This window comes from Platalea leucorodia (genome assembly GCF_965183815.1).
Source record: "Platalea leucorodia genome assembly, chromosome: 3".
NCBI lineage: Eukaryota > Metazoa > Chordata > Aves > Pelecaniformes > Threskiornithidae > Platalea > Platalea leucorodia.
In genome coordinates, this window is record NC_138825.1 from 11525301 (window position 1) to 11542884 (window position 17584).

Consider the following 17584-nt stretch of genomic DNA (forward strand, 5'->3'; position numbering starts at 1 on the left):
TCTCATGATCTGTAGGTGTGAGAACGATGTGGCTGCTGTAATGTCTGTGTTTCTCATCGTACTGAAAAGAGACATTCCTGGTTGCCTTACAGCACTTTAAATAGGGAGGTTTCACCTAGTCCACATAGTCTTGGAGCTGTGGAGCACACACAGGTATGGATGCAAGACCTGCTCAGATGTGAAGCACTGCAATGAGGGATGAAATGTGACAGGCTGCCTAAAGAATAGGTAGGAATATGTCTGTAAAACCAGAAAACCAACAAATATTCTCTATAAAATTTTTCATTTTCATTTAGAGTGACATAAAACATTAAAAATTCAGCTCAATTAAAGTATGAGGACATCACTTCAGGGAGGTCAGCTTAAGTGCCCTATCTGTTTGAATGTCTTTTTTTAGACAAACCCTGTGTTCTGGTGATTGCCCTTCTTCCTAGATGTATGGCTTCACTAGAGCCATAATCATTTGGCTGAGTTTTCCCATGACTGCTCAATAATAGTACAGAGGGAAACCCACAGAGAATTAATCCAGTCATGGTTGTGCTATTTTCCAAAGGAGCAAGTGAAAATAAGGGAAGTTTGTAATAAATGCAATATAAAACCTGTTTACATGACTGATTCTCCTCCCCACCCCCACCAGCCTGGCCTTACCTCATTCCAGATTCCCCAGTTCTAGCTGAAAGCATTTTTGTGAAGAATGCTACCAGGAAAATTCCCTTTTTTATCTTGGCTATGAAAGACCTTTCAATGGAAAGAGGGAATCTGTCTAAATGTCTTGCTGTTGAAAGAAGATTGGTTTATAGTCACAGAGTTTGATGTTCTTAGGAGCACTATACATTTAATCTTTGATCTAGAAATTATTCTAAGAGTCTGCACATAAGCTAAAAGAAGTTCAATCTAAATGTGCCATCTTCAGCTCCAGGTATAACCAGAAGGATTGTGGTTTTTCTGAGTTAATTTTCTCAAATATGGTTTCACTGCATAATTTCAGGGGGTTTCCTCTATCTTGATTTAGCTGGTATATTATTTTCAGATAAAACACTTTGCACAGGCTCCATGTAAATGGTTTTTTGGTTCTGTGTTTAGGGAGGAAGTAGACTGTCCTCTTTGAGGTTATAGTGCTAACACGCTAATAAACTGTTTCTAGGGATGATGCAGACAATTGGGTATTATACCTGGCTTATTCCAGCCTGATCTCCAAGAATAGTCATTTTAAGGAAGGTAAGGTAAATCTTCATGTATGAAGAGAGTGTTGCTGAAGATTTATTTCCCAAATTTTAGCAAGTGAATATGGTTTGAAGCAGTTCATTGACTTAATGGATTGAGACGTCTCTGAAATGCATCAGAAACCTGAAAGTCTCAGTATAGTAAAAGGTCAACACCATTTTATGTCTTTATGGGCAGTTGCAGCCCTCAGATAAATAAAGCACTTATGCATGTACTTCAATACCAGTGAAGCCAAAAATTTATAAACATGAATTTTAGTACTTTGCCAAAGCTGTGCTTTGCCAAAGCTATGCTTTGCTTTGGCAAAGAAGTTGTTTTGGCACTTTTTTTTAAGCCGTCATGGAGCTTGAAATGATGTGCTCATCTAGGCAAGTAGGCTTCTAAATTAAAATTGTAAAAATAGTAAGGGTATATTCTTGCAAGTGGGAGTTGAAAAGGTGACGGAAATATGCGCCCCCCCCCATACATTTCAAAAACAGAGGGAAGCTTCTGGTTTTGATCCTGGAAGCCCTTCCCAGCGTCATATTTTCCTAGTTGATGTAACAAACAGCCTCCACCATCTTTAAACAGTGACTCAGCCACTGCTTGCAGAGGCTTATATTGCCCTAGTTGTATTTTTTCTTTCTGTAGGGATATATGATACTTTCCAATTCTTTCAGACTAATGACTTTCCTAAATACTGTCTTTTCTTCAGAAATGTAAGTACAAATACATGCTGTTCTTAACGATACTGAATACTGTTCAGCCTGTGCATCGTGTATTTAACTATGGGACGATCTGACTCTTTCTATATATTATTTTTGTAAAATATACAATTAACTAAACTCGGCCTCTATGCAGTAAACATGCACTTTGGATAATCTTTTCAATGAGAATAATGCAGACATTACACCCATTCTGATATGTAGAAGATGATCCATGGGGGAAAAAGATACATGTGCATAAGTCAATTATTTGAGAATAGAGTCCTTAATTTCTTCATGCTCTATAAAAAGAATTTTGGCATCTGCACATATTTATTTTAGAGATATAGGGGTAAATCTTCAGCACAGAGCATGGGGAGTTAACCATGGAACATTCATTAACGTTAATGGGATTTCTATGGCTAATTCCCCACACACTGGCTGAAAATTTAGCCCAAAGAGATTTGAAAAGTGATGTTGAGAAGCAAGTTGGTCGGTTAGCCTCATTACTTTCATGTTATTAACTGCTCTATCTGCCACTGGCTTTGTATGAACACTGAGATATTATACTTAGCAGCTAATAATAAAGGACTGTATGCTAAATACAGACTAGCGTGGAGGTAAAATAATGCAGTTATATGAGCAAATTTTGGGTATTTTCAGAAACAATCTGCAAAGCCATAGAATAGAGGAAAAAAAAAATATTAAGGCATATTTTTAGACAGCAGAAATGGTTTACATTTCCAGTATCTCTAGTACAGCTTTAGCATCAAAAGAAGGTAACTCTCTTATTTTAAACTTAGTATTCCATTATTGGGATATAACTTCAGAGCTGGCCAAGTCTGAGCAGGGGGTTGGACCCAATGACTTCCAGGTTCCTTCCAGCTTAAATTATTGCATGATTTGGACTTAGTATAGCATTTTTCTTAAAGGCTTTTTGGACTAGTTTTCTTTTGTAAAAGTTAATTGAGATAAGATAAGAAAGTCAGTTTCTGTTTATCTTAAAATTTTGAAGAATGATTGAAACCTGGGCAAACATAAAAAGCTATTTCATCTACTAAATTGAGAATATAGTTTTAAAAGGAAATACAGGCTCTAATTTTAAAAGTTTATCAGATTTATGTTGCTCTTTTTTTGTGTTAAGGATATGCAACAGAGAATGTGTGTGAAATGTGAATATATATGTGTGTGTGTGTGTGTGTATGTATATTCACATTTCTGTTTCTCTTGTATCATAGCAGTTTCCCGTCCTTTTTAGGGGAGCCATTAAATTGCTTTTCCAGTTGTTATTCAGAGCAGTCAGTAGCCAGCCATTAGAGGGTGCTTCTGCACCAAGGAGCTCTCTTTTCTTAAAACCCAATTTACTTAACCTTAAGTATTTGTAGATTTAATGAAGAATCATTTTGTGTTTCCTAGAATTAACCCAATTTCTTCTTTAATTTGTATTACTTTGTGGAGTACTATTCTTGGAATTCAGAGGATTAAAATGCAGATAACTAAAGGGGATTCAGAGAGGGTGGAATGATTCAAAGCAGCAAAATTATTACATTTTGTAATTGTTAATGTAAAACCAAAAGAAAATATACGTGGACCCTATGCAAGTAAAAAAATGGGCTGGTCTCTTACCTAATTAATGACAAAGATGAGCATCTGTACTTTATAGCACTTGCTTACAATATTACTGCCTCTTTTAGAAATAGATTCATTCATTATAACTCCACTGCATATATTTGCAGCAAGAATAGTAAAATAGATGCAGGTTGTAAATTTCTGCCATTGCTAGTAAGGATTTAAAAATAAAACTCTCAGTATTTTTCTTTTCTCTAGAATCATCATAATTCCTCCTTCAGTAGTAAACTTAAAAACGGTATGTCTTTGCTGTAAGAATGGGCAGACAGCAGAGTAGATAACTGGTTTTATAGCCATTTATGCCAGGAATACCATTTTAAAGTCTGCACTTCTGACCCAGGACATTGGTGCAAGGTGAGTGAAGGTGAATGGAAATAGGAAGATTTCTAAGAGGAAATTCTGCTGTTATGGAATCAGTTCCTAAGACCGATTGAATAAAAGTCATTAAATTTCAAAAGTGGCACATACTACAAAGCAGTACATCTCAATTATGCGCTCAGCAAAGAAATCTGCCACCTGCAAATCTTTGTCAAAGCCAGCGCATGGAGATGGTGATTCTGAAAATATTCCTTCTGGAGAAGTTAGTACATCTTTGCACCAATTTTCAGATTCACGTTGAGGATTTCTGATATTCAGTTGCTTTTGAAAGCTGTGTAAACTTCCAAAGACCTTCTCTAGCAAAATGTCGATTGACAGCTGGAGGAACTGGCACTCAGCTCAGAAAGGAGACGGAGAAAAATCTTCTTCAGGCGCTTCTTACGAAGCCATATAACCTCCTAAGCCTTAAACAAAAAGGGAAGCAAAATGTCCCTTCAGGCGTAAGTGTCCACATTTTTATTGCACCTGTATATGTTGATATGCTCATAGTACCATATTTGTATCAAGGGCTGCTGGTACTGTTGTCTCCAAATTCACATATGCATCACTTAGATACCTTTTCTGAGATTGTAAAGGCCCTCCTCAAAAGGCGATGTTTATGTTGCAAGAACACGTGGAATGAAAATCCGTGAATCTCCCTAACATCATACTTAACAACTTGGGAATTTAGTATTTGCATATATATTTAAGTAATATAAATTTCAACATCAGTGGGTGTGCTTTGTGAAGCTGACATGCGTTGTTGTATAACTAATTTGATTCTAATTCTTCCAAGAGATTATATGATACTTATTTGTGTTTCTTTTAGCTGTTAAAAGGTATACATTTTTTTTTTTTTTTAGTACCGAGACTGTCTGGTTCAGACTCAAGTCAATTTTTTTCTAATTTGGGAGTAGAATCTAGGCAAAAGTAAAATGTCCTTCTTAAGCATATCAAGCAACAGAATAACTGGATATTGTGAACATCTTGTTCGTTCTATATAAAATTTGGAGGTTCTGAATGAATACACAGAATGACTGGTAGCATGTGAGTTCCTTGAAGGTATTAGGCGTTGAAGGTTATGTCATGTGTCATTTTGAAGGTAATTGTTCATAGATTTTCAAAGAGATTTTTAGATTAGACCCATGACAACAATGTAACACGTTACTAAGGAATTCTGTAATGTAACAGTTTATACAATGCCCAGCAAACTTTAGCCCTAATCTGGTAAGTGTTTGGTACTATTCTTGTGCAAACCATAGTAGTACTGTAATTTGGAACAAAATATCGGTGTACACACTCTGCTCGCTAGGAGCTTGGACCAATTGACCCAGCCGTAGGTTTTCCTCTGAGCTGAATGATAACAGGATCCAGTTTTAAGTTACAAACTTTTTTAAAATTAGCTAGATGGATTTTTCTGCTGCTAGCATTTGAGTAGCTGTTGTAAATCACTGGTTGAGTTCACAACTGGTATTTTAAAATTAGAACCAGACAGGTAACAATGGTTAAATGAAAACAGGGAGTCTGACTAATCTTATACTGTAGTAAGCTAATTACTCCTTCTGGTATTATACTTTATAATTTTAACAGATTTTGAAGGGTTGATTCCTTCAGTAAATATTCCTTATATTAGCAAGAGCTGCTTTGTATTATTTTTTTTCAACAATTACCATAAATCCATCAGTTAATGATGGGAGGAGAGCTAATAAGCATTGTCATGAAAAGAAAGGATAGATGATCAAATATACTGGATATGCTAACTCATGACTAAAGATAGTAAGGAGGCACGTATTTTGATTATGTCAATCTTGTCTCCTTCAAATCTGTCCACTAGGAAAACAAACTCAATATACAGCTGGACAAGTAAGACAGTAAGCCTGAAGCCAGATAGTACATCACCAGTATTATCTAGAAAAATAGATGGTCATTTCTCTGGAGAACTAATTCACATTTCTCTCCATAATTCAACTACATGTTGGGAAGATGCTGCAAGCTAGCTGGTTGTTTCTAAAGTATGAGTTGACTAAAAGTCCATTTTACATTTAAAGAAGATTATAAAACATAAAATGTACAAATTCCACCAGTGCATTATTTTACAGAAATTCAGAAGAACTAGTAGCCTATGCCGACCAGAAATTAGAGCAATAGCATATATTCTTTCAAGACATGAAACTGGGGTTGGTGTATGAAATTACCTCTACATCAGTGTCAATATCTAGCATATCAAATAAAGATACTGTAGTTTTCTGCTTTTTGAGGCAGATGAAGCTGATCATAAAGTGACACCTAACAGTTTTCATCCAGTGGTGACGGTATTATTAGCAAGAGGAGAGTCTTCCTTAAGAACTGTTGGATGATATCCGCTATCTATGTGATCTCTTGCAGATCCTGAAACTCAATTTATCTTTACTATGGGTACTCAAATGTATAGGGATGGTGCTGGCAGTTACTAAATCTATTGTCTTTCTGTTGTAAGACAGGTTTGAGACTAAAACTGTTTTCAATACTGGTCAAAGGCAACTGCAGGTATCTTCTTGACAGCTTGTCTTACTCTGCTCACATAATAGGTAGAATGAAGCTGGACTGAGCTTTCAGCCCTTGAAATGCTTGTATTAGTACTGTAGTCAGTTTGGGTCCCCTACATAGTTTGGGTCCCCTACATAGAAAGGGATTCGGCCCATCAGATTTTTCTTTTATGCACGTGTTCTTGGACAGCACGTAACCACTGCGGTAGCCGAACACTGTCACGTGGCCGTCCATCTTACAGACAGCAGTCTGGCAACTTGGACAAAAGGCGGGATTACCTTGGATTCTTTGTCAGCAGATTCGGAAAGACTGCATCCCATTCAGCCACATTCAGATCGGTGTCACTGCCAGAGACATGAATGCTTAAAAAGAGAAGCTCATGTTGTGAGTAAACTGGTGAATTAACTGAGCATCTCAAGTTAATTCTCTGTGGCAGGAAATGTTTCCTTTGGTTTTGGTAACTGGATTGCTGAAATAATTTTTTTTTCTGTAAAAAATACTCAGTTTTGCCTTGATCTTTCTCCTCTCTGTCTCTCCCCACCCACACCCCCCCCCGCCCCAACTTGCCGTTTGTCTCACGCTGTGGACTGGACCTATTTTGGTTGTGGTTTTGAGTAAGATAGATTTCTGAAACTAGCTGTACTTATAAACCAAATATTTTACTCTCATGGCTCTCCTAAGAGTAGTAGAGTAGTTTGTAGTTCAGTTTTAAAATCTGTGTACATTTTGTTTTATATATGACCCCACCACTCAACAGTTTCAAATGTGATTATGAAAATGTTTAAACAAATGCATTTTTTTCTTCAAAGTTATTTTCCCTAATGCATATCTGCATAATTAGAACATAGCATAAACTATACTGTGGCATTACAATCAGAAATTAATTATTGTAACATGAAATTTTCATTTTTTGTCTTTCCTAACTGCAAAGGTGAGTATGGCTTAAAATTGAAAAAATATTAGTCCTTTTCATAGAAACCTGTTTGAAGATCATAAAGGAGTACAAAAGAAGAAAAGCTTTTTGTTTCTGTTTGCAATCAAATCTTTCTTAAAAGGAAGTCTGACACACAGGCATTGTAGTTTTTTTTTTAATATTACATTGAAGAAAGCAAGATACAAGTCTCACTGGATTAACTGGAATTGAAGTATAGCAGGAAAAAAACATTTAAAAATAAATGCTCGCAAACAAGAAGCTCAATGAGCCTTGCAAATGGCTATTCAAAGGTGATTTTCAAATATTAGTGAAGCTTAATTTATTGCTTGCCTAATTTAATGCCTGCGTCAAAACAAAATGGAAAAAAAATAGGTCAACATAAATAAGCTACTGAAAATTATTTAAATGGCAAAACATTCTGAAAAAGAATACAAAAAATACATTTAAAGATGATGAAGATCTAAAAATAGCCAGTCTATTTAGTCTAGTAAATTTATTCAGCTCATACAATGTACTCAGAAATATATTTCTGTTTTTAAAGACAGCTTGCAGATTTGCAAGATTTGTAAATCAAATCAACGTGTTTGTCAATGTGCTTTTGAAAATTCTTTAAATAAGTACTCAGTTAACATGCGTAGTATAAAATGTTAAAGGCAAGAGCTGTACAGTTCAGTGAGAAATTTGTTGGTACAGAACATAAACAAAAGGAAAACTAAATAGATGTTCATGCTATATTTTCAGTGCTGTGCTTAAAAAAATTAACTGACATCCTTACAGATCGGGTTAGTAGTTTGATAGCTAAATCTGAAACGCTGCATAAAAATATAGAAGAATCCTATTTGTTTAGGTGCAAGGGTTGTTGAAATTCAGATTGAACTATGGTTAACTCATTGCTTTGGACGTAACTATTGTTCTGATCAGTGTTTATTTAACAGTAGCAGCCCATGCTGCAAGGCCAGTTGATGAACTAAAATGCCTATGCATAGAAGCCTAAGCAGGAAGAAACAGTTCAGATCTGTTGCTGTCAATAGTACTGCTGTAAACCCACACATTTACAAAATTAATTTCCAATGTGGACTGGTGTTCTCATTTTAAAGACCTGCCGATATAAACCTCCTCCTTTGCAAACAGGAGTTGCAACCATGGTAAGGCAATGGAGCAAGGACTTTTCCTGTGCTTGAATAATTTGCAGGCCCTTTCACCTTCTGATGTTCGTTTCTGCTTAGCTTAAAAAAGAGAGATTTTGTTATCTTCTCTTTTGGCTGACCCTAAGAAATCACCGTTATGAAATTTTATGACCTACTGACCTTTAGTATTGAAAAATTGGTTTATTTACAACAACAATCACTATCTAAAAGAATAGCGTAAAACAGTTTGACATTTAGTACTTCTGTAATTACCTTATGTCATGTGTCAGCACTGGCTATCTGTAGTTTGGATCACTTATCTACTATCTGGTTTATATAAAGGCCTTCAGGGTCTTTATCAAAATGTGTATATGAACTTTTCACTCTGTGAAGTAAAAACCCAGGTCAATTATATCTATTTTCTGTGACCTTCTTAACTTTTCACACCCACTCTGCCAGAGAGTTGTTGTAGATTGTGATACTTGCCTGCAGTATCAAGTGGAGAACGATTCCTAGCTTCATTAATGTTGTCAGAGGTGTGGCTGATACATAAACGAAGTATCTTCTTGATAAATGGCATTACCTCCCTCAAATTCATCCTGCTTCACTGTTGTTAATCGTATTATCTGTTCAGTTAATCAATAGCTGTCTTTCAAAATAGTGTACCAATAATACATATTGGAAGTGTGTTTCTGAAGGTAGAAGAGGCAGTAGTGTGGTTTGGGCAGTAGGCAAGAATTTAGTTTGTGATCCTGTCATCATCTCCTTGGGTGACAACTCAGCAAAAATTGTGCCTCGGTTTTGACACATGAACAAGCAATTAGGTGGCAACAGGCTACCCCCATATAGATTTCCTGTAGTTTTTCCGCATGTGGCCTTGAACTTCATCACCCTCTATCTAGTAGATAGAGTTTTAGTTTAGAGCTCGGGATGAATTGGACGGCTGTCTCTCAGCCAACAATTCACATCCTGAACAATGACCCGCATGGCTTTTTGTCCACATACAACTAATCTGTTCTATATTAATATCTCAAACACTGGTGCTTAATATTAATGTAAATTAAGTCTGGCGGCAGTTTTTTTTTGGTTACGGTTTAATGACATGATCCTACTGTGAGCTTTGCCACGGTGGTAAAGGAGACCATCACTACAGAACCAGTTGCAAGATCAGGGCCTCAACATTCTGAACGCAGTTAAAATAGTTGAGCATAAATGTATTAAGCCCAAGATAATTGCACAAGAAGTAATCTTCATTGATAGCAACTGGAGATACAATGTTTGTTCTGTTTTACAGCATTTACAGAATTTCAGTGTTCTTAAGTATGTGTCCAATAGCCTTAATGTTCTTAACGAGCTAGATGTATATTTTACAGTTAAATATGTAAATATCTTAAAGTATGAAAAACTCAGTAAATATAACTGTTATTGGAAAAAAAAAAAGGATTATTTTCAGACTCACAAAACAATAAAACAAACCTCACAAAAATTAATTCAATGGAGCATGATAAAACTTCACAGCATATGGGAATAAATCTACAATGTATAATTTTCATACCAGAATTCTTGAGTTATCAGATAATGTATTTCCTTTCAATGATTATTCTGCAAGCCATATTTCGGCCTTTCTTACAATAGAAGCTTCACTGTGTATTTTAATACAGAATGCTCTTGTGTGTTGTTCACCCATCCACAAAATAGTTTTCCTATTTAGTTTGGAGAAGTTAGAATAAGGAAAAGAATTTGCTTCATTCAAGTGTTTGGCAAAAATATTCCCAGTCATCGAAGTCTGAAGAGAAAGAAAGTAGCATTGAAGAGAAAGAAAGTAGCAACAGTAAATATTTGCCTAGAATAAATATAGCAACAGTAAATATTTGCCTAGAACTTCAGATTTATGATAATTGAACAACTTGTTATTTGTGTTAGCTGAAAAGATTCTTAAACCAATATTATAATATGAAATATTATGCACTGAGTAGATTTATAAGAGCATACCTGTATTTCTACTTTGTAAAATCAGAGGTTGGTCTTACGGACAGGGGACCTGATTTTCATTTATACTACAAAATCTACACTTCTTTTCTCAGTGGAAAAGGGATTTAAAGGAGAGGTACATAAATATAAGAATAAAGCCCACTGTGCTACGAAAGATAGCAAAGATCTCAGGCAAGGAGTTTCAGTCCCAGGAGTAGCAGTTGTGAGGATGGGCTGACCTAGGCTCAGAAAAAGTAGCTGCAGGCGAGGAGGTGTCCGAGTTCAACAAGCATCTAAGAAAAAGGGAAGAAAAAGAAAAAGAAGACGAGCCCAAGCCTGCTTATAAAGCAGACGGTGACATGCTGCAGGGATGATCTGGACGCAGAGGTATTGGGGAGAAGAGGGGGGCTGGTGAGATACCAGTGGGCCAGCTGCAAGAGGTCTAGTCATGCGTGCCGACAGCAGAAAGAATGGGGACTACCAAAGCCGGCTTGCAGTTGCCATTACAGAAGAATTAGCAATCCATTTGATGCAAATTTTATCAGGTCAGTATTGCTTTATGTAGCCATGGCATTTTGATCTGATCTTGAATGACAGAGCAGCATTCACTGTTGTGGTTAACCACAGTCTTACTGTAAATGGGACTCTGACCCTGACTGCCATTTATTATGCACTGCAGAGCTTCTATTTACGATACACACATCTCAGACTCTGCCAGTGCAAAGTGAAAGATGAGGACTAGAACCTCTACTTATCAGAAAATTAAGTTAAATTTCCACAATTAAGTGAATTTAAGAATGAAGTGAGAATAGTTTATTTTCTGCATAGGTGATAGAATTGCTAAACTGTGCATCCCAAAGAAAGGATGGCACAATGGGAGGATTGATCAGAATGCCATCTTTGCACCCATTTAACTGCTAGCCAAATTAAAACTATGCCATTCTGTGCTATTTCTACAATGTCTTAAATCCAAACATTTGTGAAATTTAAAAGTGTTGTGGCTAAAAATTCAGAGCTGATCTTACTAATGGACCCATTGAGCCAAGACCTTAAAACCTGATCGGACTCCTATAGTCACTAGATTTCTACACAGGAGCAAGAAACTTCACACATACCTATTTGCATGATTTGCTCTAAATGCTTGGGCCAGTGTCACAGATGAGAAGCAGCCTGCTTACTCTCGTGTATCCATTAGTGAGGAACAAGTACATTTGGCAATGTCTGTACGGCAATTTGTTCACCAAGCAACAGAACGAAAGAATTTCCAGTGATCTCCCCCTGCCCAGCTGATGTGCGCTTTGTGCTTGTCTCTTACGTGGTAGTGGTATAGCCAATCTATACAATATATGCTCTTCTCAGTCCCCACATCTGCCCCCTTTTTCACCAAGAAAAGGGATTAGGGCCTGAGCTGTCACTGTGCATCCCTCAGTTCTGGTACTAAGACAATCTTACCTTGTGCCCACCTGCAGATTTGCACAGCGTTTGCAGGAATTACATGTTTTTGAGAATTTCTTTTCTGAGAAAACAAATCAGAAAATTAGATTCAGCTTGATCAATGGATTAAAAAATTAAAAAGGTTAGACTGACACACAAACAGAAGCCTCATTTTCTTAAGAAACCAAATTAAAACTATTAATATACATATATAAATGTAGCAGTGCTACATTTAATTGCTGTGCTGCTGACTTTTGGTGGAATAAATTGCAGATGTGAAGGAAGAATCTGGATTGTTGCTGCTTAATGCCAGAATACAAAATGAAGTTTTACAAATTCTCATGATTTTATTGATTTTATTTCTGTATGTGTTTATTATGTATCAAACAGGATATGGCTTCATACAACTGTAAAAAGTGGAAGCCTATCTTGTAAGACTGGGAGAATATTTTGCAATTATTATCTATGGGAACATGACTGAGAAAAAATTTTACTGGTCTATTTTTAAATGAATAATTACAGTAAATTTTAAGTTGATGTAGCTAAAAATGTAAAAGATGGTATGTTTAAAATTTTATTTTACATGCCTTACACAAATAAATTGTTGCATCAACTTAAAGCGTAGAGCAAGTAGCTACTGATCTAATGCACATAGTTCGATCTAAACTTTATCTTACAGAGTCAAATACTATGTTTGTGAATCATATCTGTGCTGCAGGGAGTTTCTCTCCTTGGTGAAGGAGAAATTGGTCATGAAGAGGAAGAAAAAATGGGCAATGATTTCTTCTCCAAATATTATATCACGGAAACATAGAATAAGTTGTAGGATGACTTGATGACTTAACTTGTTTGTTGAACATTTGGTGTCTGAGTTACAGATCAGACATTGGGAATGAGCTGTAGCGATGCCAGAGATAGGATGTTAACATTGGAGGGGTGGAGGAAGGGAGGCAGAACTAAGATCGAGGGTAGTCTGTTCTGGAATCTATAGCTAGTAGAGCTATTGTGTAGTTAATCCCCAGTCAAACAAACAAAAAACCCCATATTTTTCTGAATTAGAGTACATTGTGGCTATTATATTTTCCATTTTTTTCTGAAAAAAATTAGACCTGTAGAACATGAAAGCAATCTGGAGTAGGAGAAAACAAAAGGGTGGCCTGTCCTGATTGTCCTTGGCAGTGCTAGGTTAACGGTTGGACTCGATGATCTTAAGGGTCTTTTCCAACCTTAATGATTGTATGATTCTTATAAAATAATTCCTGGTATATATGTATTTTTTGCCAAGAAAGTCTTGATACCATGTGAGTAGTGAAAATGGATTCTGCAGCATTTTCTTTTATTTGGGCATTTTGTCCTATAATATCTGCCCAAACCCACATCTGAAGCACCTCGTCTAGGATGTATACATGGGTTATTGCAGTAGCTTTGTAACTGCTGTGGCATAGAGGTACCTGCTTTCTGACTAGCTTTGTATTTTACCTTGTTTCTGCTCCTAGGAGTGTGTCCCGAACTACAGAGATCTTTTGGAGGGATCCCCTGTGTTTATCGCTCTTTTGCTAGGAACGTTGGATTTCTTGGAGCACATTGGCCCACCTTCCATGGAATAGGCAAATGGTTGTCAAACGCTGTCCCATAGCCTGGCAGTTACAGGATTAGTCTTAGAGGGGGACTTGAGACAGTGTTGTGGCACCGAGCCATGACTCTGGCACAGAAACTACAAAGTTCAGATAGTCTGTTGTAGTCAGCATTTCCTATTCTCTAACTCAAGGCCACTCGTAACACCTTTTCAGAGGTCCATGTTCTTGGGATGCACTCACCTCAGGAGCTGCGCATTGCCTTTCACAAGCACCCCACTCTCCCGGGTAACTGTATGGAAAGAGGAGAAATACAATATCGGTGCCCTGGATCACTCGTGCAGTGCATGGTTCCTAATTATTTGGTGCAACAGCAGCTAAATTGAAGGTGTCAGAGTGGACCTTAGATATCAATTTCAGCATTTGTTGGTGTTACGAAGTGGCCAGATGGTTATTTTCTGTATCAGTGGTTAAACAAAGATTTACTAAACTGAGGTTTTTTTTTTTTTAAACAAAGCGTTCCTACCGCAGATACTGGAGCAGGCTAACCATTGCAGAACATCTCCATTTGTCAGTAAGCTTTTGCAACCACCAAAATATCCCTGCCTATTGTTTGTGGAGATATTGTGAAAGCAGATAGTCAGTGTTGCGTGAGCCAGAAAAAAGAGCTAGCTATTAAATTGAATTCCAGTTTTACCTTAACAATAGAGTTATTTTATCCCATTTTTCCCAAATTCTACTCAATTTTAAAGAAGGACGATGGAGTCCTTAAAGCTCAACGTGAGGAATTTTTATATTTTTTCATACCTACCTCTTTGCAATAGCAGGGCCTAGCTCATGCAGTTAAAGCAACATTGTAAATTCTGAGAGGCACTTTTCAAATACAGAAAGATCCCTTTGTCATCATCATCCTCATCCCCGTTGTGCTGGAATATAATGATGTGGCAAATGGTGAGATATAGTTGCCCAACTCTGAAAGTTGGCGTGTATTCCTTCAAAAGGAACAAGGAAGAATAATTCCTCTGAACAAAATATTCAGACTTTACAATGCCGTATTTTGTTACAGAAGCAAATTTTCTCTTTCATTTTCTTTTTTTTTTCCCCCCCTGTAGTGTATAACTAATCAGAAGGTATTTCAGATTAAAGTATTGGTAGACTGGATCAGTATTTTTTGGGCAGATGTCCATTCTCACTGGCACAACAGTAACCAGCATTCAAATAATTAGCTGGTTTGTGACTGCTCAGAGTTCAAAAAAACGGGAGAAGCAAAAAGCTAAACTCAAGATTAGAATAATCCACAAAATGGCTTTTACGTTTTTAGGTACATGGAGAATTCTGTTTCATCTAGGTTATTCAGTGCAGAACCGAAATGCAGTTCTTTAGAAGTCCTTGGGTTTTTAACATTTTCTTACAAACTTCCTTTTTTTGTCATTTTTTGGGGAAAATTTTTTAGAAATATGTGTCTCGAAGACTGAGTATTTAGTGCTCATTTGAAAGCTTCCTTCTGATTTTTGGAGAGTTCCTTCTACGTCTCTGACACTCAGTGAAAAAATGACTTGAAAGTCTTCTCTGATCTGTCAGTTTGGAAGACACACAGCAGCATTAAAATGTTATGAGATAGCTTTATATTCAATAGGAAGACACAACTAAAAGGACTCCAAAGAGCTTCGGAATAATTTGGGGAATTTATATTAGATTATTTGTATTGCCAAAGTCTCCTAGTCTTACCTTGTCTTCTGGGCAGATGTGCCTTCTCTCCAGCTGAACAGATCATCTGCCAGTCAAAGGCTTTTGTTTTTTTCAGTCAACCCATGATAGGATTTGGAGAAGTTCACTCAATTCAATGATTTCCTATTAGAGAGAGATTCTAATCTAGGATCTATGGGCCTTGGGGAATGCAAGTTTTGTTTCACTTGCTAAAGTAAGAAAGGAAAAAAAGAGAAAACAAATAAGAAAATTATAATGTACAATCTCCTTTTACTGTATTCCATATGGAAAATGAGGGGCTGCCCTCATCCATATTTATGCTAAAAATGGTTCCCATGTTCAACAGACAACCATGCTACTAATCTCCTTGCATTTTTTTTCCAGACCTCATTCTCGCCCAAGATGAAAGTCTATTCCATTTACTAGACGTGTGTTGTAGGCTTTTATTTTTTGCCCCTTTTTTTTTTTTTTTTTTTGATAGAACTATGGGATTTAGTAAGTCAGCAAGACTTTTTGTACATTTGGGGATCAGTGTAAAGAAAATGCTATTTCCAGTTGGTGCTATTTCAGTGGATTAGGCGGTGCATCAAAACATACATATTAGCTTGAGTGATGATACCTCAAGGTCTCGTAGCTCTGCTGGGACTATGATAGCTTCCTTGATGCTACCTGAGATTCTTCCACGTATTTTTCATCATACTACTCTTGACATAAACGTCTGATACTCCATTTGATACGAATTCTGCAATCATCTTGTAATTGGTTCATTATTTAGATGGCACTAATGGAAAGGAAATGAAGAGTCCACTTCAAAAAAGAAAAAAAGTTCAAGTACAGTACCATACCAATAGTGGGTCTTAAGTGTGCTGTATTTGTGTAAACTCCCCTTCAGAGTCCAGCTTTCAGTGGATTCTTGGGTGTAGTGGAAGAAATGAAAGTAATTGGTCTGGTGGCCCACTTGTAACTACAGCACTGCAGGAAATTACTCAGGGAAGCCTGTTGGTTACTGTGTCTCAGAAGATTCCCAGTGCTCCTTTGAAACACAACACAGCCTCTAGTGGGAATATTCAGATGGATTGTTCAAAAAACCACAGTAAACACTTTATAACTGTAGTCAATGTACATAATATTTCAACTCATATATTTTATATGCTTCACATCTGTTGTTTTGTCAGTTTTAATTGATTTAATGTAAGTTCTCTTTTTTATTTAGAATGACATAATTTTTTATATTTAGCACTATAACTAATGTCTGCAAATATCATGTGTTCAAAACTTCTTCTTGGCTATATTGACACTTCCCAATGTACAGCGATTAAAATTTGACCTGAAAGTCAAATTCTCCTATTTGAGCCAGATCTTGATTTGAACCAGTGGCTTCACTTTTGCATGTGTCAAGGTAATAACCATGCAGTAAAAATAGATTATAATATGTATATGAGAAGCATCAAGTACAATGTTATTCACTTGGGTGAGAGCAGCTGTAAATATAAACAAATGTTGATTTGTGTCTGTATATGATGGATACATAGACATATATACATTTCTTATCCCATTCTTTCCCCTGCATCATTCATTTTATCACAGTTGAAAACTGCAACTTACATAAAACAAAATATCATCGGTGCTAGATTCTTGTAGCACTTAGTTGTCAAAATACTTGCAATTTCACTGGTGACAGAGGGTAATTAATTTGCTCATGCAGTTTCTTTCCTTCTTTTGATAGTGCTAAGGCTCCATCTGCTACCAGATGTCTTTCTGCCTGACTGAGATGTTCCTGTGGTCTTTGAAGACTAACTTACACATTAGAGGTGAGCCGTTACCCATTATTAAAAACAAAACAGCAAAGCTTGTTGATGAATATTAAACTGATACAAAATTCTGAATACCCAAATGAAGTGGGTTTTATACTTAGGAGAAAGAAAATTAGGCACCAATATGATGTTTGATCTTGGTCAGCTTCTTTGCTTATCTCATCATAGAACTGGAGCATCCTTTCAAATAAAAAATGTTAAGATTATATTTAATTGGATGCATTTTCCTTTTTCGGAAGCTATGCCCTACTTGACTGTAAGCTTTGGTTTAATGACTAGTTTGGGTGAATGAAGATCAATAGTCAAGTGATTTGCAGAGGCATTGTGATTTGTACTTAGCATGAAAATAAAAAATTACTGCATGTTCCGGGTATTTTGCATGATTACTTGAAACTGTATACTTACAAGGACATATTTATCTTGTTTGTTGATTGTTGCAGGAGACACATGACTAATTACTAGCCATGCAGAAATTACCTTCATTCATCTTGCCTTGCTATTGCTGAAATATAATACTAAAAAAAACCCCACTGGTTTGTAAGTGGACCATATCAAAATATTATTTATGACACTTCATGCCAATTGTGGTGTACAATACTTTTGT

The 17584-nt window shown here is 36.5% G+C and overlaps 1 protein-coding gene across 1 annotated transcript in view; it reads left to right on the plus strand.

Annotated features, from left to right (window-relative positions):
- Window positions 1-16916: 16916 nt before the first annotated feature.
- WDPCP (WD repeat containing planar cell polarity effector) overlaps window positions 16917-17584 on the plus strand; it is a gene marked incomplete at both ends in the record, with an annotated part of 101616 nt that continues 100948 nt past the window's right edge. The window contains 1 exon segment of the mRNA XM_082306190.1: window positions 16917-16977. Within this exon segment, the coding sequence (XP_082162316.1) occupies window positions 16917-16977 (61 nt within the window).